At 31.4% G+C, this 23491-nt stretch overlaps 4 protein-coding genes and 1 long non-coding RNA gene across 10 annotated transcripts; 2 read left to right on the top strand and 3 right to left on the bottom strand.

Moving 5' to 3' along the window:
• The first annotated feature begins 2279 nt into the window (after positions 1-2279).
• Positions 2280-7895, top strand: LOC112792367 (internal alternative NAD(P)H-ubiquinone oxidoreductase A1, mitochondrial). Of its 5 annotated transcripts, none has more exons than XM_025835595.3 (9): positions 2280-2946; positions 3395-3608; positions 3715-3875; positions 4445-4510; positions 4590-4753; positions 4841-4955; positions 5472-5651; positions 6048-6215; positions 7631-7895. In XM_025835595.3, the coding sequence occupies exons 1-8, from the start codon at positions 2446-2448 to the stop codon at positions 6198-6200; spliced, it is 1554 nt and encodes a 517-aa protein (XP_025691380.1). In that variant the 5' UTR covers positions 2280-2445; the 3' UTR covers positions 6201-6215; positions 7631-7895. The 5 variants fall into 5 exon arrangements, with proteins under 5 accessions (XP_025691380.1, XP_072092413.1, XP_025691363.1 ...); XM_072236312.1 differs by having other exon boundaries at positions 7561-7895; XM_025835578.3 differs by having other exon boundaries at positions 6048-6220.
• Positions 7896-8336: 441 nt separating this feature from the next.
• On the bottom strand, positions 8337-10537 carry LOC112792354 (glycerophosphodiester phosphodiesterase GDPD1, chloroplastic). Its single transcript, XM_025835552.3, has 3 exons — positions 10369-10537; positions 9401-9918; positions 8337-9017 (listed from the first exon to the last, which is right to left on the bottom strand). The coding sequence occupies exons 1-3, from the start codon at positions 10439-10441 to the stop codon at positions 8511-8513; spliced, it is 1098 nt and encodes a 365-aa protein (XP_025691337.1). The 5' UTR covers positions 10442-10537; the 3' UTR covers positions 8337-8510.
• Positions 10538-10743: 206 nt separating this feature from the next.
• Positions 10744-12321, top strand: LOC140184528 (uncharacterized). Its single transcript, XR_011881543.1, has 2 exons — positions 10744-11246; positions 11865-12321. It is a non-coding gene; the product is annotated as an uncharacterized lncRNA (long non-coding RNA).
• Positions 11696-15527, bottom strand: LOC112792357 (uncharacterized). The gene is made up of 2 exons (XM_025835566.3): positions 13022-15527; positions 11696-12127 (listed from the first exon to the last, which is right to left on the bottom strand). Exons 1-2 carry the CDS (start codon positions 13756-13758, stop codon positions 12121-12123), a joined length of 744 nt encoding a protein of 247 aa, XP_025691351.1. The 5' UTR covers positions 13759-15527; the 3' UTR covers positions 11696-12120.
• A 1951-nt stretch (positions 15528-17478) lies between these two features.
• LOC112792337 (jacalin-related lectin 3) lies at positions 17479-22426 on the bottom strand. Of its 2 annotated transcripts, XM_072236309.1 has the most exons (8): positions 22173-22313; positions 21831-22043; positions 20745-21156; positions 20635-20693; positions 19731-19958; positions 18835-19227; positions 18160-18381; positions 17479-17993 (listed from the first exon to the last, which is right to left on the bottom strand). In XM_072236309.1, the coding sequence occupies exons 1-8, from the start codon at positions 22173-22175 to the stop codon at positions 17691-17693; spliced, it is 1833 nt and encodes a 610-aa protein (XP_072092410.1). In that variant the 5' UTR covers positions 22176-22313; the 3' UTR covers positions 17479-17690. The 2 variants fall into 2 exon arrangements, with proteins under 2 accessions (XP_072092410.1, XP_025691316.1); XM_025835531.3 differs by having other exon boundaries at positions 20635-21156; positions 22173-22426.
• Between the last annotated feature and the right edge of the window lie 1065 nt (positions 22427-23491).

Raw genomic sequence — 23491 nt, 5'->3', positions numbered from 1 at the left:
TATTAAAAATAAAACTGAATATGCTAATATGTGATAGTATTAAAATATCTAAATAAATTTTTTTTTTGTGACTGAAATAAATTAAACAAAGAAAAACAAAACAAACAAAATAAGGAACTGCTTAAATAGGGAGACAGTCCCGTTTAAGACTACTCTTAAACTCCTCCCAAGGTGAAAGAAGCTCCACATACGAAAGTTGTAATTTCATCGCCATCTTTACTATAGTATCTGCCACCGTGTTTGCATCTCTCATAATCAAACGAAAGTCAACACACCAATTCCAATGCATGATATCTCTTATTTTGAGCACCAATGGATCACTAAACCCAAAACCATCTTGTGTAACAAGATTAAATGCTTCCACACAATCCGTCTCACAAATAACATCTCGTTGACCCACATCCCAAACTAAGAGATATCCTCTCCAAATAGCAAACAATTCTCCTTAAAGAATATTATTACTCTCAATCATTCCCAAACACCCCCTTTGCCAGCTCCGATTACAATCTCTAATAACACAAGCAAAACCAACACTATCACCCGAACCAAAATAACTAGCATCACAATTAATCTTAAAAGTATCAATAGATGGGGGATTCTAAAAACCGTTTAGAGTAGAGGGAAGGGACATACGTTGTAATTCAAAAATATTCCTAAACTCCTTTTCTGAAGTTAATGACAGACAAATCACTTTTTCGGAGGTCAAGTTTCATGGGGATTAAAGATGTCATTATTCCTTTCTCGCCGTATCCACCAAAGTCCCGAAAAGAACTTGAACGGATGCTCTCTGCTATGATACAAGAACTAGTTCTTCAAATCCAAAGGATGACAAGAAATATCCAACCTATGCCAGACAAGCTGAGCTTTTGGACAATTTCGAATACAATGTAAAACTGATTCCTGGCTAGAAAGACATCTTGGACACCTATCCGATGAGAACATCCCTCTTCTAAAGCGAAAACTTGCAGTAGGAAGAGCCTCCTTAAGACACAACCAAGCCAAAAACTTATGCTTTTCCGGAACAAGCTGATGCCAAAGCCAAAACCAGTTCTCCCGCTCCTCCCAACCAAACAGCTGCTTACACAACCACAAGTAACCATTGCGTGAGTCATAGACTTTGGCAACAGACCCACTCCAATACCAACCCACTTCCAGACCTGCTTATTCATCTGGATTGTAAAAGAGAATATTACCTTTCAGATTTTGAGGTAAAGGAGAATAAAGAGTATCCAAATGCCACCTACCAACCGACCAAATATCCTGTATCCGGAGATTCGAATCAGAAATGTGAACATAATCCATCTCATTAGATAACCGTCCTTCTCTCCTCCATTTAGAAAACCAAAAATTCTGGTTCAAATCTCCAATACATCAAGCAAATCCTTCCTTCAACACTTCCCAAACCTTGCAAAGACACCTCCAAATGGGAGAGTCCTTGTTCTTAGAATAACTAAAACAGTCATATAGAAATGATCGGTATTTGGCATCCAACAATTAGACTCATAGCTTGTTTGGCTGCTGGAAAAAAGTCCAAACTAGCTTCCCAAGAAGAGCAATATTTACACAATAAGGATCTCTAATCCCCAAACTTCCATATTTTTTTGGAGTAACCAGTACCTTCCAACTAACAAGATTCAATCCTCTTCCATCAACTTGTCCTTTCCAAAGAAAATTCCTCATCATAGACTCCAATTTACTCATGATTCTTTTGGGAAAAATAGAAACCTGCATCTGGTACGTGGAAATAGCGGCGGCAACAGAATTAACCAAGCAGAGTCTACCAGCTCGATTGAGTAAACTCTCTTTCCAGCTTGCTAACCTACTCCAAATCTTATCCATGACACTATTGAAAGCTGAACGAGTCACCCTATAATGACTAAGGGTAACTCCAAAATACTTGCCCAAGTCTTGGAGGAATATCGAACATACAATAAATACAACAAACATACATATCGAACAATTATCAATAAATATTATGTGTAAAATATGTCCCCTATAACAATTTAGAAAAATGTCCATATTTAATAGTTATTGATTAAAAAAACAACCATCCCCTCTCCTCTCTTTCCTTCTAGCATATCCCACAATAAATTACTCATATTTACTCGAGGAAGGAAATCTCTTTTTTTTTTTTTTTTCTCACCATACCATATTACCATTCATCGATCTTTGAATGTCTCTTAAATCAATGAATCACATCGTGACAATTGTCAATAGAATGAGATGCCACTTCATCACTAAAAAAAAATCCGAATGCTGAATACCATCATCACATTCAAGCTGACCCACCATTCATCCACTTAAATTGATATACAAAACACAAAGCCCACAATTTTTTGGAGCATCTATCCCAATCCAAACTTTGTGATGCAAATTTTCTAATCTTCAATTCACATACACAAGCACCAATATAAAATCCACTGAAATTAAACCCATGTAATAATAATGGTTAGAGACCCAAAAACATCAATGGCTTGGTTAAGAAATCTCTCCAAATATTCTTCCACCATTGCTAAATTATCATCATCACCAAAAACAAACACTGACCTATTTTTCCTTTTACCATCCTTCACATTCCTCTCACACTTTAGCTCCAATTCCATTCAACAAAAGCCTTCAAATTCCAATACCAAGCATGTTATTGAGTATTCAGGGTTATTGGAAGCAACAAAGCCCCATGAGAAGCCACGTGTCGTTGTTCTTGGTTCGGGTTGGGCTGGGTGTAGACTCATGAAGGGTTTGGACACAACAACATATGACATTGTTTGTGTCTCACCGCGTAACCACATGGTTTTCACTCCTCTATTGGCTTCAACATGTGTTGGAACACTTGAATTTAGATCTGTGGCTGAACCCATTGGAAGGATCCAACCAGCTCTTTCTAGAGAACCCGGTTCTTATTTCTTCCTTGCCAATTGTACTGCCATTGATACACATAACCATATGGTATATTATGGTGTGTTTCGTTTGTTTTTGTTTTGTGATATTTTAATTTGTTGTAGTAAAGGTGAATTGTTCTGCATGGGTTGTGTAACTATGAACACTATGAACCGTTTGGATAAGGAAAAAAAAAGTGAAAATAATAAAATTATGTTTTCTGATTTTACTTTAGTTTTTAAAAAACACTTTGTGCGTAGTAAAAGTTTAGTCACTACCTCAAACATCATTATTTGTGTATATTTATACGTATTAATTTACATATTTTTCAATTAAATAATTAATTATTCAAATAATCAAATATGTAATAATAGAATAATCAACCTTGTTTATAGCAGTAATAATACGAATCAAACAAGCCTGATTCTTTCACTTTCTCCCTGATGCTATCATTTGATGAAAACTTGGAATATTGATAGTTGTTATGGAGAATTTAATTTGATGCTTGGTTTTGAAGGTTCAATGTGAGACAGTGACTGATGGTGAAGAAACAATAGATCCCTGGAAGTTTTCAATCTCATATGACAAGCTCGTAATCGCATTAGGATCGAAACCGTCCACTTTCGGAATCCAAGGAGTCAAAGAATATGCGATTTTCCTGCGCGAGGTTTATCACGCGCAGGAAATTCGGCGAAAGCTCCTCCTTAACTTGATGTTGTCAGACGTTCCTGGTAAATTTTTCTCCAACATTAATGTTAACAAATATTTGGTTTTATGAAATGTTTGAATTTTGTTGTTGTGGTGTTTGACTAATGTGGTTTTAGTTACTTGGTGCAGGAATCACGGAAGAAGAAAAACGGAGGCTTTTGCATTGTGTAGTTGTGGGAGGGGGTCCAACTGGAGTTGAATTCAGTGGTGAACTCAGTGATTTCATCATGAAAGATGTTCAACAAAGATATGCTCATGTCAAGGATTACATTCGTGTTACTCTAATTGAGGTATATTTACTTAATCTGTAAAATTTCTTTTGGATTCTGTCTTAAAGAAGACATGTTCCTACTTTTTAGTTATAAAAATAGAATAAATTTGCATAATAGTCCCTGAAATTCACAAAATTATTTAATTATCTTCAAAATTTTAATTTTACTATAATAATTTTTTAGATTTAGTTTTGGACACTATAATAATTAAAAAATGAGAGAAAAAAATGACAAACAGAATTGAGGAGTATAAAGAAGAAGAGAGAAATGACCGAAAGAACTTGAAGAAAAAGAATGCAGAGAAGGGCAGTGGAGGAGTGGAGTCAAGGAAAGATTAAATTGGATCTAATGTGGTATTTTATAGCCACATCAATACTGAAACAACTGAGTTATGGACTACTATGATATTCAGAACTCAATCTAAAAGATTATTATAGTAAAATTAGAATTTTGAAAATCAAATCGAATAATTTTATAAATTTCAAAGATTATTATAAAAATTTATTCTATAAAAATAAGCTAAAAATATAAATATTTATTTTATTCAATTAATTTAAACTTTTAGAACAAATGATCTTGTGGTACAGGCAAATGAAATATTGTCTTCGTTCGATGATCGATTGAGACGCTATGCTACGAACCAATTGACAAAGGTGAGCAATATATGGATGACATGAACAACATAACAGTTCCTGGTTTGGCGCTTTAGAAATCTAACTAAGTTTGTATCAGTCAGGAGTTCGTCTTGTTCGCGGCATAGTGAAAGATGTGAAAGCTCAGAAGATAATACTAAGTGATGGCACTGAGGTTCCTTATGGTTTGTTGGTATGGTCTACTGGTGTTTCCCCTGCTCCTATTATTCAATCTTTGGATCTCCCTAAAGAACCTTCTGGAAGGTTAGTTACATTAACTTCTAGTCAGTGCTTGATGCACTTTTTTTTATCATGTCTTAAATTCCTCTAATAGTTTTGTGGTCAAACCAGGATTGGTGTTGACGAGTGGCTTCGTGTTCCTTCGGTTCAAGATGTCTTCTCAATTGGTGATTGCTGTGGATTTCTCGAAACCACAGGTAGACAAACACTCCCTGCATTGGCACAAGTAAGTCATCCACAAATTATATTAATAATAATAATCATTACTATTTATTTAAACAAAAATGTTCCGTGCATATTAAAATTCGTCACACTATATATTTATGTATAAATACATATGATGTTTAATTTATTCTTAATGTATAAATAAATAGTATGAAGAGAGCGTTACATAGATAATAGTCACAATTTTCTTCTTATTTTTAGACTAACTTCTTATATCAGTGAGTCAGTGACAATGATTCATCGATAACGATAAAGTAATGGCAAGTCTTTTATAAAGTAATGGCAAGTCTTTTATAAAGTAATGGCAAGTCTTATTTTTAGTCTTTCCTTATGATTAATCATTGATCATTGATTAATGATCAAAGGCATAAGTCTATTACAATATATGAATTCTAATAACTAAGTAGCAACATTAGTAGAAAGTTGAAAACATCACGTAACGTCCTATAAATTATTCATATTATCTTACAAAATCATACTTCAAATTCTCATGGAAGCTAACACTAAGATTCCACAGGTAGCAGAGAGACAAGGAAAATATCTAGCAGAACTATTAAACAGAATTGGAAAAGAAGGTGCAGGGCATGCAAACAGTGCAAAAGAAATAGAATTTGGAGATCCATTTGTTTATAAGCACCTTGGAAGCATGGCAACTATTGGAAGATACAAGGCCTTAGTTGATCTTAGGCAGAGCAAGGTCATTAATTGGTTATATGAAAAATTTAAGGAAAAAAGACAAATAAGACTTTAATTTTTTAATTTGAAGACACATAAAATTTTAGCTAATTAAAAATATAAAAATATTTTTGATTTTCTAAAATATTAAATATTTAAGTGTTTTTATCTAAAATATATAAAAACAAATCGATCTCTCAAAAAAAATTTAAATATTTTGTATTTTAAAAAATAAAAAATATTTTTATATTTTTAATTAGCCAATAATTTATTTATTTTTGAAATAAAAAATTAAGGGCATTTTTCGTTTCTTTAAAATCATCATTAGTTATTCATTCCTAAAAGCTACTAATTTTGCTTTAAAATCTTAAAATGGTTGGTATTATTAAACTTGACAAGATCTTATTGTTAGTTACAGGAGGCAAAAGGGTTATCTCTGGCAGGGTTTCTGAGTTTTTTCATTTGGCGCTCCGCGTATATTACACGTGTCATCAGCTGGAGAAACAGATTTTATGTATTCATCAATTGGGTGACAACTCTTATATTTGGCCGTGACATAAGCAGATTATGAACCCAAAAAAAAAAAGTAAGGTAACATTTCTTGCACCTTTTAGAAAGGTAGTGTTGGAGAAATGGTTTAGTTGTTACTCTGGGACAGCAAGGTCTATCAACTATTTATGTATCTACTATATTAAGGTGTTTACCTTATACTTATTAGGAGCCATTCACATGAAGATCTTAAAAACGTCTTTTTTTTTTTAAGATATTTTTAAATACTTAAAATTTAACATATATAATTGATTAAATTGTATTATTTTTATTAAAATTAGATAAGACAAATCAGTTTAGTCAAAAAACTAATAAATTAATTTTGAATCGGTCTAAATTAATATTTTTTTATAAAAAATAACTAAAATACCTCTAATATATATATATATATATATATATATATATTAATTTTAAAAACTCTGAGTCCTAATTCTATGACGGCAAAGAAAAAAATAGGCTAGAATTTAGGATTCTCAAAATTAATATATATAATAAGAGTATTTTAGTCATTTTTTATAATAAAAGTATTGTAGTCATTTTTTATAAAAAAAATATTAATTTAGATTAGTTTAAAATTTAGTTCATCATTTTTTCGGTCAAATTAATTTGTCTGACCTAATTTTGATAAAAATTAATACGGTTTAATTAATTATACGTGTTAAATTTTAATTATTAAAAAATATTTTAAAAAAAAGATATTTTATATATCTTTATCTGAGTGACTCCCATACTTATTTTAGAATTTAATTCTTATTTACACAATACACGAAAGGAGAATTTTCTTTTACATTAATTTATTATTACAAAATAATTAAAGAAGAGAGATAAAATATAATAATAATAAAAAAAACAAGTAATTTTGTGTTATCTCAAAATTACGAGTTTAAACCTTGAAATCAATCACGGATACAATTACTAGGTTAGATTATTTACATTACATTCCTTAAGTGCAATTCTTATTTGAATGGAAGTTGTCGTATCAAATTGTCCTTAAAAAAAAAAGAAGAAATTCACAAAATTCTTCCGATATCATATTAAGGACTTAGTTTTATTTTAGACGTCGTTAAATCAATAAAAAATATTTTTTGATAAATTTTTAATAGTAAAAGTAAAAGTACTAGAAAAAAATATCTTTTTTGAAAAGTTACAATTTATATCTTTTTTTAAAAGATTTTTTTTCTTAAAAAAATGTTTTTCATATAATAAATAAAAAAATATTTTTATATGAAATATTTAAGTATAAAATCACTTTTACTTTTATAAAAGATCTTTTAAAAAAAATATCATTTAAAAAAAGATATTTTTCGAAAATTGCCCCCAAACAAGCCCTTAAAGTGTGTTGATAGGATCTTTTGTTTGGTTTAATGGCAAGTTATTTTCAGGCTCAAGTATTTTCTCTAGAAGTGGACAGCATGGAACTTACTAGTTGCATGATTTTTGTTGCATGTTCAGTTTTAGCAAGTGGCATGTATTGATGAGGAGCAGGCTTGAGGAAGAAGGCAATGAAACTTTTGAATCTTGAAATTGATGGAGATTACTTTATCCATAAATTTCTCTCTCACAGCTTCTCAATCAATTAGAAATCTGGCCATGTGAGGCCATTTTGTACATATTGACAACCAACAAATTGATGTGCATGTTTATGAAATGTATAATAAAATAATCACAATAATATCATTTCATTGTAGTCTTAGTCCAAGACTTTGGCTAGGTGCAATTTACTCTCTGAATCTCTGAATTTTTCAAACATGTAATTTCATTTTATGAAGTTATCAAATGGAGATGGTACTGAAAAACTCTATCGATTTTGTACCATAAGTTCATGGTAGAAATAAAGGGAATGATATTTTAGTTATTGATCTATTTTTGTAATAAAAAACTAAAATAAATGTACTTTCTTTTAATCATAGGTATAAACCAAAGAGGGATAGAGATAGGAATTATATAAGATATTCTAAATTCAAATGACATGTATAAAAAAATTAATTTTGTATTATTATAACAGTTCGATCCGATTCATAAGCTTTTTGTGTTAATGCAGAAAATCTAAAAAATGATCATACTGAAAATGTATAATAACTTGATAAATATACCAATAAAGTTTTCTACGAATTGAATGAAAAAGAATTTAATTTTAATTTATTGTGAGAAAAAAATATCAATCATAAATAATAATCTAGTATTAATTCCTTTTGTCACTACATTGATGAGAACTTGCTAAGTATAACCTATGGTTAATAATTTTTCATCATGAAATCCCATTCATGTACAAAATCAAAAAACACAATGAAATTCAATTAGCTAGTAAAAATTGGCATATCTATTATTCTGCTCAAATTTGAATCAATTCTGGAATAAGCTTCAAAAGAAAAGAAAGCTCTTGCTGTGAGAATTGAGGCTTGAAGTTCTTCGCTTGCAACATTTCCTCCATCCCTTGACCATTTATATCAAGAACTAACTCTGCTATTTCCTTAACAAAATCAACAATGACACCATCAATCCCCATTAGATGTTGCATGTAAACTGCTTCAGGAACATTGTTTAATTTCCCATATGTAAAGAGAGAAAGCTTATTAGAACATTCCTTGATCTTTCTCACAGCTTCAGGGTTTCTAAATATTCCTTTGACTTCAGAGACTATTCCTTGCAATCCATGTTCTGTGCAAAGCTTCAGAGCCTCCTCTAATGAATTTCTTCTCACATCTTGATAGAGTTCACATCCTCCTTCAGTTAAGAAGAATACAGGGTACGTGCTTTGCAATTTTCTTACAAGTATTGCTGCATCTGGCTGAAAAGTTGAGAATATGATTGGCCTATTCTTGCCATGCTCAAACACAACCTGTCCCCAATAATTTTATAACCAAATTAATAACTAGTCTTTTATGTATTACTATTTATACAACATAACTTTTTAGAATAAACCATCAATTTAGTTTTTGTAAAGTAACTATGACAATTTAATCATTGAAATATATATAAAAACAAAAATAAAAATATACGTGTACACTAAAAGTTAATTACTAAATCAATCACCATATACTTGTATATAATCGCATGTGGTAAATTAATTTATTTTTAATATATATTTTATAAAAATAACTAATATATCTGAAAAAAATTTCAGCCTTCTCAAAATGAACAATATTCTAAAAATCAACAATATTCACAACTTATAATATGGTCATATATCCTAATGTCTTGTTTAATTGTGAATATATTTACCTTCAAGATGGAGTGAAGAACATGGACAAGATATCCTTGTTCATAAACAATGTAGTCATCAAACTTCAACTCAATGTTGAAACCCAAAGAAGGATTGACATTAACGAAAGCTTCATGGAGTGTGCAGAGTGAGTCATCTTGTTCCACGTTCCACTTGACTAGCTTCCCCTCTTCAGTTTTCCTAAGCAGGGTTTTTCCTTTCTTGTCCCTCTGAGGACCGCAAGAGAGGAACTCGGAGAGGGTCAATTCCGTAACTTTCTCCCCAAACACAGTGCCGTTTTCTTCACAGAAGATGTGGTCGTCGTGGAAGATAACGGGACAGTTATCTTTCGTGACTTGCACGTCGAATTCGATGAAGTCAAGGGCTAAGTTAGATGCAGCTTTGAAGGAAACAATGGAGTTTTCTTTGATAGCTCTCATTCTCTGATCTAATGACTGCAAATCGTTCATGCCACTTCCCCGGTGTCCGATCACCGCAAACTTCGCCACCTCAAACCTCCTTTGCTCCATCTCCACCTCTACAATTCTCGTAGTAAGCAGAGGATTTTAGTTTAATTTTGATGCTCTGATTAATATTATAAGATAATTGTTTAATTATATCTTAGATGATTATTCAATCGATTAACATAAAAAATAATTATTTTTTAAGATTTATCTAATTGAATGTATGTATAAAATATTTTATATCAAAATTAAAACTATTATGCTAATTTATTCATTTAAATTTTTGAGAAAATTTAAAATTTACTAAAATTTATTGTTTTTGATATTTTTTTAAGTTATTAACTTAATAATTTTAGTTTAGTAGCTTAATAATATATTTTTAGACAATATTTTTAAATATTATTGAATAATTACGGGTTATAAACAATAAATTTTATTAATTTTTTAATATTTTTTTTAAATTTAAATGTAGTAGACTAAAATATTAATATGAAATAATAAAAGACCAAAAATTAAACATATACCTCTAGGGGAACGACTTGAGCAGCATAGATCTAAGGAAGGGATTTGAGAGACCGGGAGAAGCTTGAGAGCCATTTGCGTCAAAGATAGAGAATATTGAAATGAAAGAGGAAAATAAAGTTGTGGGAATTGTGAGGCGAGTTGTTGAGATGTATTGGAGAATATATAAAAGGTGGGTACTCCCATGAAGATATTATAATTGTCTTCATGTGATGATTTTTCTTTTTGACCTTTAGATGATGGAGTGTAGGATTAGATTTTGATATGTTATAAAAGTGTTGTTTTTATTTGAAGTGTGGTCAAATCAATAAATCACACTTTTATACAAAGCATCTTCATAAAAAGATGTTTTTTGCATCTTCATTTGAGTAGCTCCCTATATATAATAATGGATTTGGGGTTGGGAAAGCCATACCTAAAGAGGGGATAAGCATGCCAATTCAATGGGATCTTCACGTTGAATATTCTGTTGGATATTCTTTTTCATGCATTTTAATAGATAAATTATGACAACTCCTTATGACAACAAGAGGTTGACCTTGCTTAGTTTTGTTTATGACTTTATGGTTATTGTAGCGCAAATCGTTCAACATTTATATTAATTTTTTATATTTTCTTCTAGAATTTCTATGATCTCAAGAACTAATCTTTTTTGGTTTCCAAGATTAGTGGATGGGTTTCGGAATTTTGGGTTTGATCCTTTTTCTCTGCAGATGTGAGCTGGTAGTGTTTTGTGGTGGAGTTCGTGAGAAAGTAGTTTCAGGGTTGTTTGAGCCTTTTGTTTCTCACCTCAAATTTGTGAAAGATGAGATCTCTAAAGGTGGATACTCAATTAATTGTCTCCCGCCAAACAATTCTGCATTCTAATTCTCCAAGAAAGGTGGTTATTCCTTCCCCCCTTTTCTGGTTTTCCCTCTTTTCACTTTTATTCTTCATTTGTTCTTTGGTTTCAACAGAGTACTTATCCTATTTCCAATTAAGTTTGAAGAACCCCATAAGGTTGATTATCCTGTTATTACTTTCGTTCCATTGAAGACAAATTTATATGTTTGTAAAGCTCATCAAAAAACGTATAGAAGAGAGCATGCTCTACGAATAAACAAATATTCATCCAAAATGCATGTCTAATTGTCTAGTATGGTTTTCGAAATTCCCAGTATAAAAGTATTTCTCTAGTAGTATAAAGTCGCAGGTTCTTTTCAAACACAACTGCATTATTTTAATCATCGGCATTTCTTCATATACAAGGTTTTTTTTTTTTTTTTTGACAGTCGTTTCTAAATATACAAGTTAATGATCAAAACTCGGGTACAAACTTAAACTCTAAACTAAAAATAATGATAACAAAATGTTATTTCCCACTTTTTCACATAAGCTCAAGCAATTTGAAGATCCTTTCTACACAGGGCAATAATCGGAAACTAAGCTTCATCTAAAAGCTTTAGAAACTCCAAACCAAAAAATATAACGTGATTCTGCTTTCTTTTCCCCCTTACAGACAAGCAATTTGAGTCCACTGGACTCGAGTCTAATTAATAGCACAAGCTCTGACAGGTGATTTTACCGGGACTATTTAGCAAAGTGGGAGCTTTGATGTGGGTTGCAAGAAACTGCATGTGATTTGTGAATTTGCAATGAATTACCCTAGAACAAAAAGAACAAAATCCCAAAGGCCATATCCGGCAGAGCAAATCCAGAGATCCATGCAACAAGACATGGAGGACGCATCAATAAGGAAATCTGTGTCACTGAAATTATCGCCTGTAAAACAATAGAATATGGGTTTTCATTAAACAAAATAATGAAACAGAATAACCAATAAAATCGTTATCTTGTAACATCAGGTATGATGTGCACTTTTTGGCCTGTCATCATCTGGGGTCAGTATCAAACATAATCTACTGTTATATGTAAATGTAAAGAAAGAAACACGGCCAGTAGTCCATTTTCGCAAACATAACATTCACTCAACATTCCTTTACAATTATATCTGACTATATACTTTGGAAAGGAAAAGTCCAAAGGGTAAGTTAAAAAATAATTAAAATTATGAATTATAATGTTAAGTATCATATTTAAATGTGGAGCAATTCAATAAATCAATATTAGGAAAAAATGACACCATTCAAATAGTGGCCAGTGAAACAGCAACAAAGATGGAAAAAAAAAAAAAAAAACCCAGGTTAATAAGATGGACTGAGGATCTCAGGCATATTCTGAATTACTTCCTGAAAAACTCAAATAGACAATGTCATATTCATATTCATATTATGTTTTACAATAATGAGACCCCAGAAGTCAGAACCTTGTGCACGATCAAACAAGAAAACAGTTGCAGGTCAGATACAAAATTTGAATGGGGGGCATATATCTCTACTAATTTTGTAACTTTATTTTAGAAATATATGATCCTAACTGTATTTCGACATTTAGAATTAAGAAATTACTTGATGAAAGAAAACCAAGCCAATTTTGATTTTTGATTCGTTACATTATTCTTTTCTGTTACAAGATTACTGAATCAACAACTTTTTACACAGCATTGAATTTCTAAGCATGTCGTAGTAGATATACCAAGAGCATTTATCATTTAAAAGAGCTTCAAACAAAATTGCCAAATGCATAACATTAAAAACATGGTCAATATGTGATCACCTGTTAAACTTCTTGTTCCCATACACATCTCTATCACTGCGGGGCTCACTATGGCTGCTGCTGCTGCGGCCCTTCTCCCCGATCAACACCCTCTCGCGCTCCTTCTCGCGCTTCTCCCTCTTCAACCTCTCTTCCCTCAACTCCTCCAAAGTCTTCCTCCCATTCTTCTTCTTCTTGTTGTTCTCATTCTTCACTTTTCCATCACTATCATCCCCACCACCCTTCTCATCATCGCCATTCCGCTTCTCAAGATACCAAGGCATCTTCACACCCTTCCCTGCTACCCCATACCCTAACCTATACTTGTCATCCTCGGGACCCACCGCCACCCCCGAGGACTTCCCTTCTTCTTTCTTCATCCTCTTCTCCTTCTTCCACCCTTCCCTTTCCCCCAACAACTCCTTCCTCTTCTCGGTTCCTCGTACAGGATCGAAAATCTTAATCCCCTCGAACAAGTTAATGTGTCCGTTGTTACCCGAATTATTCGATTCCGGTTCTTCTTCTCCTTCCTCCTCCTTCTCTTCCTCTGCCTTGGCCTTAACGAGAGGAGCCAAACCCTTGGCGGTGCGGAGGCGCTCGAGGCGGAACTCGGCATCGCGCTTTCTGACCTCGTCGCGCTTGATCTGCTCGTCTCTGGTGGCTTGCTCCTCGTCGCGGCGGACCTTTTCCCTGTTCTCGTAGTTGTAGACGTTCCACCGCTTCTGCGGGAGAATGTTGAGGCCACCATGGCCTCCCATTTTCGGTGGCTTAACGATTCAGCTTACTGAGGTTGGAGATTATTGATGAACTATGAGAGAGATACGATATTGATAATAAATTTGCAATACTTTGTTGTAAATTTAATTTGGAATATGTTGTGTGTCCGCGGGTGTAATTGGGAATTCTGAAAACCCCAAGAGTGTCATATACAACAGAAAGGTTCTGAGAACCGGACTGGTCATTAAACCGTTTTAATTATTGGTTTGTTGGTCTAATTAGTCTATTCATGGTTCAATCGAAAAAACATTTTAGAATAAAATAATAAATAAATTATAAATAAACATTCTAAAATATAATTATAATCTAATATAAATCTTAAAATATTGTCTAAATTTAAAACACTACATGGAATACCCCTCTTTACAACTCTTAGTGGCTTAAATTTTTTGCAGTGATTTCTATAAATTCATTGACTAGAGATAAATAATCAACCATGTATATCAAAATGTGGTTTTGGGGTTAGCTAACTCAACCCATTTTTGTTTCATGACAGCACTGTCATTCAGACAACAATATCTCTCTTTCGTCTCTTTCCTTATGCAAAGAATAAAAAAAGATCAAACAAATTGAACAAACCTTGTACGTATTAATGGTGAATCCATCTCCTTAATATTACAAATAATAGGAATTCATCGCATAAATACATTAATATTAAGAAATATACTAATATACTTGACAAATAGGTAAGACATGACATAAAAGTGCCTTTTGATCTATTTTAGAATACCTCAAGCAACATAACTACAAACTAACTGAAAATATATATGAGCCTGGATGCATGATTATATAGTGTAGTGAGGTAAACTTTTTGTCTCTGTTGTTAACATGAGATTTAGCCGATCCCACCCTAGTGGGACAAGGCTTTGTTGTTGTTGTTGTTGTTGTTAACATGAGATTATGCAATACTCCCCCTATGGATTTGTCTCCAAAAAATATTATAATATTCATGAATTCACAAAATGTTTACTCTAAGGAACCAGAGAGCATACTGACTGGACCAGGCAAGTAATGCTTAACTACTTTGAATAAATTTGCATGGCCTTGACCATCACCATGAGAAAATCCAGTCCAGTTGTGAATTTGTCTCTGTCCGAAACGACTGGCATAAGATGCTAAGAGGCTGCAAGCACAGAGGAATCGCGAATGACTACTAATAATACATTTACAGATATGCATTGAAAATGTACAAAATTTCAAACCTTGCTCGATATCATGAGACCTAACTGAATATAAAGTAATTACAAGCATGTGACATGGCAACATAATGCGAAATGGGTACCCAATGCCCAGCAACTGGCCAGTTCAAAGCACATTAACAACTGACTAAAAATTTTTAACAAATAATCATTCAATGATTTCAACAAAAACACAGCAGAGCCACAAAACATACAACAGCACACCAGAACCAGAACCCACAGCAGCACACCAAAGCCAGAGCAAATCAATGATTCGAACAAAAACACAAAACCCTATAATCATTCAATGATTTGTTAATTTCAGAGACGACGGCGACGGCGACAGGACGAATCCGATGGAGGATGGGCGCCGAGCGAGGAAGAAGACAGCGATCAGGGGGTTCAACTTGGATAACGCCAACAGTACGAAGAGAGACTCCTCGAATGGCCACGGATGGCGGTAGTGGGTCACTCAGTTCGGCGGCGGTGGAGGCTAGCTAGGTTTTCCCTTTTTGTTTTCTCTGGGTGAAGGAATGAACGAACGTAAGAAAGGAACGAATGAGAGGCAACGCGTTCATCTTCTTTCTTCTTTTTCTTTTTTTTCCTCTCAAAACGACGTAGCATTAGACAAACCGGCCGGTCCAGCGGTTTCTCTCCAGTTTTATCATAAGCTGCTTTTAGTGATGGACCGAATCGTTTACAGTGTCGGTTCCCGGTCGAGTCAGTTCAACCAGCCAATTTGGTCCAGTTTTTATAACAATAACAGACCCATTTTTCTAGAACTGATTTCATTCAGCTCCAGCCAAATATTTATTTATTTATTTGGTCGAATAGATTGGACAACCCCAATCCTAAACATCACTACACACTCACCCACACAACACTAAAAGATTTTTTTTCAACTTGGTGCATACACTAAGGTTTGAATCCGGATGCAGTATATTAAGAGGCACATAATTCACCATCTGAGCTAATCTTCAGCTGCCGGCCAAATATTTATAACTCGATGGAATTCTATGTGGTGGACTCCGTAATAAGAACCCAGACTTTTGTTTTTGGACAATGCCCATGATGGGCTACAAGGAGAGACCCAGCACCCAACCCAGGAACCCAGACCATGTCATTGTCATTTTTGTGGATTTGGATCTCTAGTATGTTGTTTAGAAAAATGATACATAGTTTGAGCGAGAAGAGTTTTTTTTTTTGGTAAGTCTATATTTTAGGAAATACTATTAGGTAAAAAAAAACTTTTTTTTACCAAAAAGAATAGAGTTTACAAAACAAAATAAATAAAAAAAACCACCATATTTTTATCATCTTAATGAAAAATTTTAATTCTAAGAATTGAATTTAGAAAAAGTTTAGGGACAACTAATCCTTAATCCTTTATATTGGAATGGATGAAGGATTAAATGGTTTGGCAATTCTTCACATGGGGCTGAATTCAGAGAATTTTGAATCAGAACTTTCAATTTTTGTTCATCTTTCGCTGTAATAATATCTTGAGGTTTGCAGCGATAACTTAGTATATCTACTATACGACCATTAACTAAAACATGTTTATGGTTAACTAATTGGCGGACTTGAGGAATAGTCGAAGCCATACCCAATCTAAAAAGTATGTTATCCAAACGCATTTTAAGTAATAGATTTTGTAATTTTTAGCCATCAATAATATTTTTAATAGTGTAAAATTGTATTTAATAGTATAGACTAATTCAATTTTTTTTATAGTTAAATTTTAGCCAGAATTTAATAAAAATGTTGGCTCTTAGCATTCCTCTTGAATTTATTATTGTTTAGGGGATATAAAATCGAAACGAGAAAATACGATGAAAATATCAAAGTAATGAGGACCATGATCTACTTCAATTACGTATGATGTATGATGACATAATCTCACTTCAAAAAAAAATAATGTGAAACATTGACAATGAATCCAAAAAAATATGATATAATAAAGGGGTGACATAATCTCACTTCCATTCTTCTAGACACCATTAAATTACACATTTATTCATACCAACAAAAATTATGTAGTGTTTCATCTTTGTCTTAATAAAAAATAATTTCTTGAGTATAAAATTACTAAAAAATCCAAATATGATGACAAAGTTTTAAATCATAAGCTATTTAATTCTTAAATAAAATGTTACATTTTCTTATATTCAATGTTTTAACACACACCTATATATATGAAAATATGAAATACTCATTACAAAATACAAATTATGTGAAACAATATATATAATAATTAATTTAGTGGTGGTTAATTTTTTGTTGAATTTTGATGTACTATCCATATAAAATAATTTACATGGTCATTGATTACATTTTCTTAAATGTCTATTCACACAATGAACATGAAACAAAATTACTTTTGTTAATATAAAAATTCTTAATTAGATACATTTAGAAAATTTAAAATGCTTGATTTTTAGTCTTTGAATTTTACAAAGACTAAAAAAAAACTTATTTTTGTTTTCACTCTTAAAAAGGTATACATAATAAATGGCTAGGATATTGGAATAAGAAAACAAAATATGCATCTTATTTAAACTAAACCTTTTAATTATGTATAATGAATTATCATCATTCTTCTCTATAGTATAACAAAGAAGCCTTACATTTGGTCCCAACATGTAGTGTAACCAAAGTGTTAGTTATTCATAGTATAACAAGTAATCATGTAGGTAATTAACTAAAATATTTGATCCTTAATAGTTATTAGTTGTTCACAAATCAAATAACTTGAATATTGATGATGATTTTGAAGGTTTGTGACTTCCAAGCCAGTGTTGCATATGAACTCCAATTGCATCCAAGTAGATGCTACTCTTGCCATGGAAACCTACGACCTTACCCTCAGTTGTTGTTGAAGTGAAAAACTTGCCTACTTCCTCACCAAATGGACCAAACTTTCCTCTACTTGTGTATAATGTTAGTGACTTTATTATTATTGCTTGTTCATCAGCAGTAATTGGACCATAATAGCCAGATATGCAAGTTAATACTTCATGTGGGTACTCCAATTTTACCTATATGAGAGTAGGACTATGAATATTCAACAATAATCGATTACTTTTTAGTGCTAGCAATAGCATTCATGACTAAAAACAGAGTAATAAAAATTAATAATAGTAATAATCGGTATGTATAAATCATAGTGAAATGTGATGTTAACTAAAAAATAAAAAAGCATACCCGATGCATGATATTGCCTCCATTACCACCATGCCTAACAGACCAAACAGATTGCTTGTTTCGATCATATTCAATTTGAATTGAGCAAATGCCTTCTGGTGCTTTTGTCAAATAAATTTGCTTAATTCCAGAAAACACCCCATCATCCCAAGGTCTTCCTCCATCCCCACCCCATGGACCTGGCCCACATGGTGCTGGTTCTTTTATCACACCATAAGGGATCTGTCAAAATGTAAAACATCAAATGAAGACAAAATAAGTAGCTTCTCATTACATAAACAAACATATAGAATATGAATTTAGTTTAGTTTCGCGTTACTGAAAAATTAATATATTTTTTCATGAAATCCTCGGTTCTTTACACATGATTCCATTTATATGTCTACCTAGTTGTCTAAATATCACATGTTAAAGGTCATATATACATTGTATCATGGTTCTAAGAATTGGACCAAACCAACCGCTTGATACGAGTTAATCAAAAACAACCTATAGATTAGTCCGATGTAGAGTAAAAAATCAATTGTCAGCAATTAGTCAAAAAACTAATAAATCAGTTGAACCGTTCAAGATTTAAAATAATAAAACACAATTTTTTAAAAAAATATATATATTTTATCCATAAATATATAAACATTTAAACTTCTAATTCTATTGACATTGCATTATACATACCTCTTCAACAGGTGCTGATTTAGAATGTGACAATCTAGCTGGCAAGGGCAATTGAGGACTTTCCATTATTTCAGGAATGGTTGGTTCTCTTGGGATCATTGCCATGGAAGAAGGAGAAGGGGGTGCCTTCACTGGTGCCATTACTTTCCCTTCCATGACATGCACACCAAGAGCATCAAGAAACAAACCATTTCTACCATGGATTCCAACCACTTTCCCTTCTTTAATAAGCTTTGTTGTGAAATAAGTCCCATGTTCTTCTCCAAATGGTCCATACAACCTTTTATTTGTGTGAAAGGTTAATGATTTTATTACCACAGGTCCCATGTACATCACAGATCCATAGTACCCAGATATATGTGTTAGGACTTCATATGGAAAATCAAAGAATATCTGCAAAATATTACACAACATTTCAAATTCAATCAATCTTATTAGTTATATCGTTCGAGACTCTCTATCTTCAGTAAAAATAAATAAACAAATAAATAATAATAATAAACGAATACGATATCTATAAAAAATTGAGTTAGTTTGACAAAATTACTAATAAATAGTTTAGTGGATAGTTTTGTCAAACTACCTTAATATTTGATAGATATAAAATTAGTTTATGTATTTTATTATTAGAATTGACTGAATTAATTATGTTTAAATTAATGAAAAATTATTTTTAAATAAAATATATTTTGAAATTTTATAACTTTGTTTATGGATTTTTTTGAGAATTAATTTATCAATATTATCATATTTTGAAAACTAAATTAATGGTACAGTAAAATGTAAAACATACATTGCAAAACTCATAGTTAGTTTTTTTTTTGGTAAATTAAAGGGGCTTAAGCCAAAACAAAAAAAAAACAAAACAAAAAAACAAAAACTCATAGTTAGTTTACCTTATCATTTTTGTATCCTCCTGCTCCACCATGTTTATGACCCCATACTCTTTCTCCATCCAAATCATACAAAACTCTAATCCATACAATTCCAATATTCCTGGACAAGTTGATTTGCCTAATTCCATTGTAGGGTCCATCATCAAATAAGTATCCACTACTACCGCCCCAAGGACCATGTGTTACTATACCTTCAACCATTGAAGGTGTCTTCTCCACTTGACCTACCTGAAGTCATGAAAAATTTTTATTATTAGGTTCAAAGTTCAAAGAGTAAGAAACCATTCATGAATACAGTGCTATGATAGTAGTAATCCGAGATCCTACACTGTGATTATGTTAACACAAAAATAGATAAAAATATTTTTATTTTAGATAAAAATTATCTAAAAATATTATATCATTTTTTTGTCTTTTATCTCTTTGTTCTCATTTTATTTTTTATCTTAAGATATTTATTACACATAATTTTAGAAGTATAGATATAAATTAGGATAGATGTAATCTCTTATTATTTTTAGGGTAAAATATACTGTAAATCTCTTATAATGTTTATGATTTTTTTTTTAAAATAATACTTCTAATGTTTAGTTTCATTTAATTTTGTACCTAACATTTTTTATTTGAGTCAAAACTATCTTTGGAGATTAACTTCATCTAAAACGTTAAGAACAAAATTGAAAACGTCAAAGATAATTTTTTACTCAAATAAAAAACGTTAAAGACAAAATTAAATTAAATTAAATTAAACATTAATTTTTTAAAAAAAATTATAAAAGTTAGAAAAAAAAACTTTACCCTTCTTATTTAAATCTGGCCTTTAAGTTACCTTTATTACATGATCCACAAAATTTGAGTCAGTGATTCCAAGACATTATTTCCAATGCACTTTTTTACCCTTTACCTTTTCTTTAGGTTCTTCAATATTGTTTGACTCCTTGTTGAAGCTAGAAATCTTCCCCAAGGAAGGTTCTTCAACAACTTTAGACTCATTGAAACTAGAAATCTTCCCCATAGGCTTATTATTACCAAGTTCATCTTTTTGTCTCAAAGCAAGAACAATATCAAATCCTTGACCAACACTTCCTTGTATAACAGAGTAGCCACCAGAAGCTTCAGTAGTAGTAGTAGTGTTAACTAAGTAACTTTTTGAAAGAGACAAAGCCTTTGATGGGTTTGGTTGGAAGGAGTTTAGGTACACACCAATGGCATCTAAGTGCCAAGCACATCTACCATGGAATCCAACTACCTTTGCCCCAGAAACTGGCAATGAAAAATGTATTCCTTTTTCAGAACCAAAGGGTCCATAAGTTCTTTTGTTACTCTCAAAACTCAAGGACCTAACATAGCAAGCACCCCATTGGCTTAAACTTCCATAGTATCCCTCAATTGATGTTAGATATTCATCTGGATAATCAAGCTTCACCTACAATAATACCATCATAAATATACCTAGTTAATACTTCATATGTGGTACAAAATTTTAGACTTTAATAAATATTTGATCCTTACAAATATATCTTGTAAATTTTCAATCATGCTAGATATATACTAATTAGTCGACAAATGAATTATCATGTAGAATATATATTGAAATACAAATTATACATTAAAAATAAATTAAATAATACATGTATTTTATATACAAATATAAAATTATTAATTTAGTTTGTGTTTGATTTTTAATGTGCAAATAACATTTTTGATAAATTTTAGTATTAACTCTTAAAAAAAATTAAAAAGTCAGTTCGGATATCTTTTAAAAACTAATTTTATGATCTTTTTTGCAAATTTTATTTTGATACAAGAACATGTATTATATAAAAAAGATGGTTTTAATTTTTGAAAATTTATGGTAATTCAGTTTAAATATTCTGAAACATTATTTTAGAAGACTTGTAGACTCGAATTAAACTCTTTTAAAATTATTTAGACCTAATTAAACTGTTACAAAATACCAAAATGAAAATTCACAATATAGTCAAGGATTAAAGAACATCTTAAGCAAAAAAAAAAAAAAAATTATTAATTATGAATTAGTAAAAACTAGCAACATAAACCCTAGATAGTTAATTATAAAGGCATGGAAAGATTATTTACCTTGTCAGTTATATGGCCTCCACTTCCACCATGCTTCCCTGACCAAATAGAATTTCCATTATGGTCATATTCAACCTGAATGGAGTCAATTCCTTCACCATGAACAATCACAAACTGCCTCACGGATGAATACACGCCGTCGTCCCACCGGTATCCGCCGTTGCCTCCCCACGGCCCAACCGACACCGGCTTCTTTCCATACTCCTCCAAACTCTGCACTCAAAAACAACCATGCAATCAAACTTTGTTAGAAACTTAAAATTTTAGAAAAATAAAATAAAAAAATTTTTCAATTCATAATTAATTAAGTAATATTAGTTACGTGAGTTCAACGTGCACTACCATGATACTATTGTGATTTTGGGAAGAAAATTATTAGAAATTTGGATAGATATTTGAGTTTGTGACGGGTTGCAAGGAGTGGAAATTGATGAGTGTTAAGTTGGGTTGAATTGAAGGAGAAGGGTTGTGAGGAATATATGTTAGCAAAAAGTTTTGAGTGAAAATTAGAATCCACAATGGAGAAAAGGATTGAAATTAAAACCCAGCAAGTATAGGAATCAGATTCTCCATGGAAACCAATCCACTATGCTTTTTATTATTATGTGTGCATGGATTAGCTTCTTGTTTTTTGAATGTCACTAACCAAACACTGTTCTGAACACTGTGTTGCTCAGAACAAAATTCCTTGACAAAAAGAAAGGTAGAAACTTACTGTGTTCTGCTGTTCTGCCATATTCTAATTTGAGTTGTATGGCAGGTGCTCTGCTCCAACTCTGTTACACTTTCTCTGTCATTAAATTAAATTCATGCATTTAGGTGATACTATTGGAAAGTTTTCACATATATCGTATACTGGTATTTTAGTAATTTTTAACTGTCGATCTTAATTATAAAAAATATATAATATATATAATTAAGATTAGGGTTAAAAATCACTTAAACACTGATATACCAATACACTTAAAAATTGTCTGATACTATTTATCTAAGATAATTAAAAATTAATAATTTTATTACCATGACAATATGTAATTAAATATTTATATAAAATGTGGGATAAATCATACAAATAAAATCATTTCAGTTTAAAATTACATAAATATCTTAAATCAAAATTAGTTATATGTTATGTCTTGAACATTGAATTAAATTAATTTGATTTATATTATTTACTATTTGTGCATCACATTCGTAGTAAATTGAATTAATTTGATTCTATTTATATAGAGGTATTTAAAATATGACGTGTAATCAATTTTGATTTAAAACATTTGTGTAATTTTGAACTGAAATTATTTTATTTGTGTAATTTATCCTAAGCTATATGCATAATTTCTTTTAAAATTATTTAAAATGTTAAGTAGTAAGATGTATTAATAATTTTATATTTAATATTTCCCATCACAGAAGAGCAAATTTTTTTTAGTTTTATATCTAATATTTATAGTTTGTGCTGAAATTTAACTTCATGTAAAAGAGTGATGACAACATAGCTGAACTTTATACCATACTCTATAGCAATAGAGAGTCACGTATTATATCATAAAATAATCTCTTATAAAAGGTTAAATTGGTAAAACTATTCAAACTTTACAAAAATATTTAATTATAAATGCTCGCTGAAATGAATGTTGCATTGAATACAACTATATAAATTT

Source organism: Arachis hypogaea, chromosome 1, assembly GCF_003086295.3.
Source record: "Arachis hypogaea cultivar Tifrunner chromosome 1, arahy.Tifrunner.gnm2.J5K5, whole genome shotgun sequence".
NCBI lineage: Eukaryota > Viridiplantae > Streptophyta > Magnoliopsida > Fabales > Fabaceae > Arachis > Arachis hypogaea.
The sequence above is the reverse complement of the archived record's forward strand: the minus strand, read 5'-3'. Positions and strand labels throughout refer to the sequence as shown.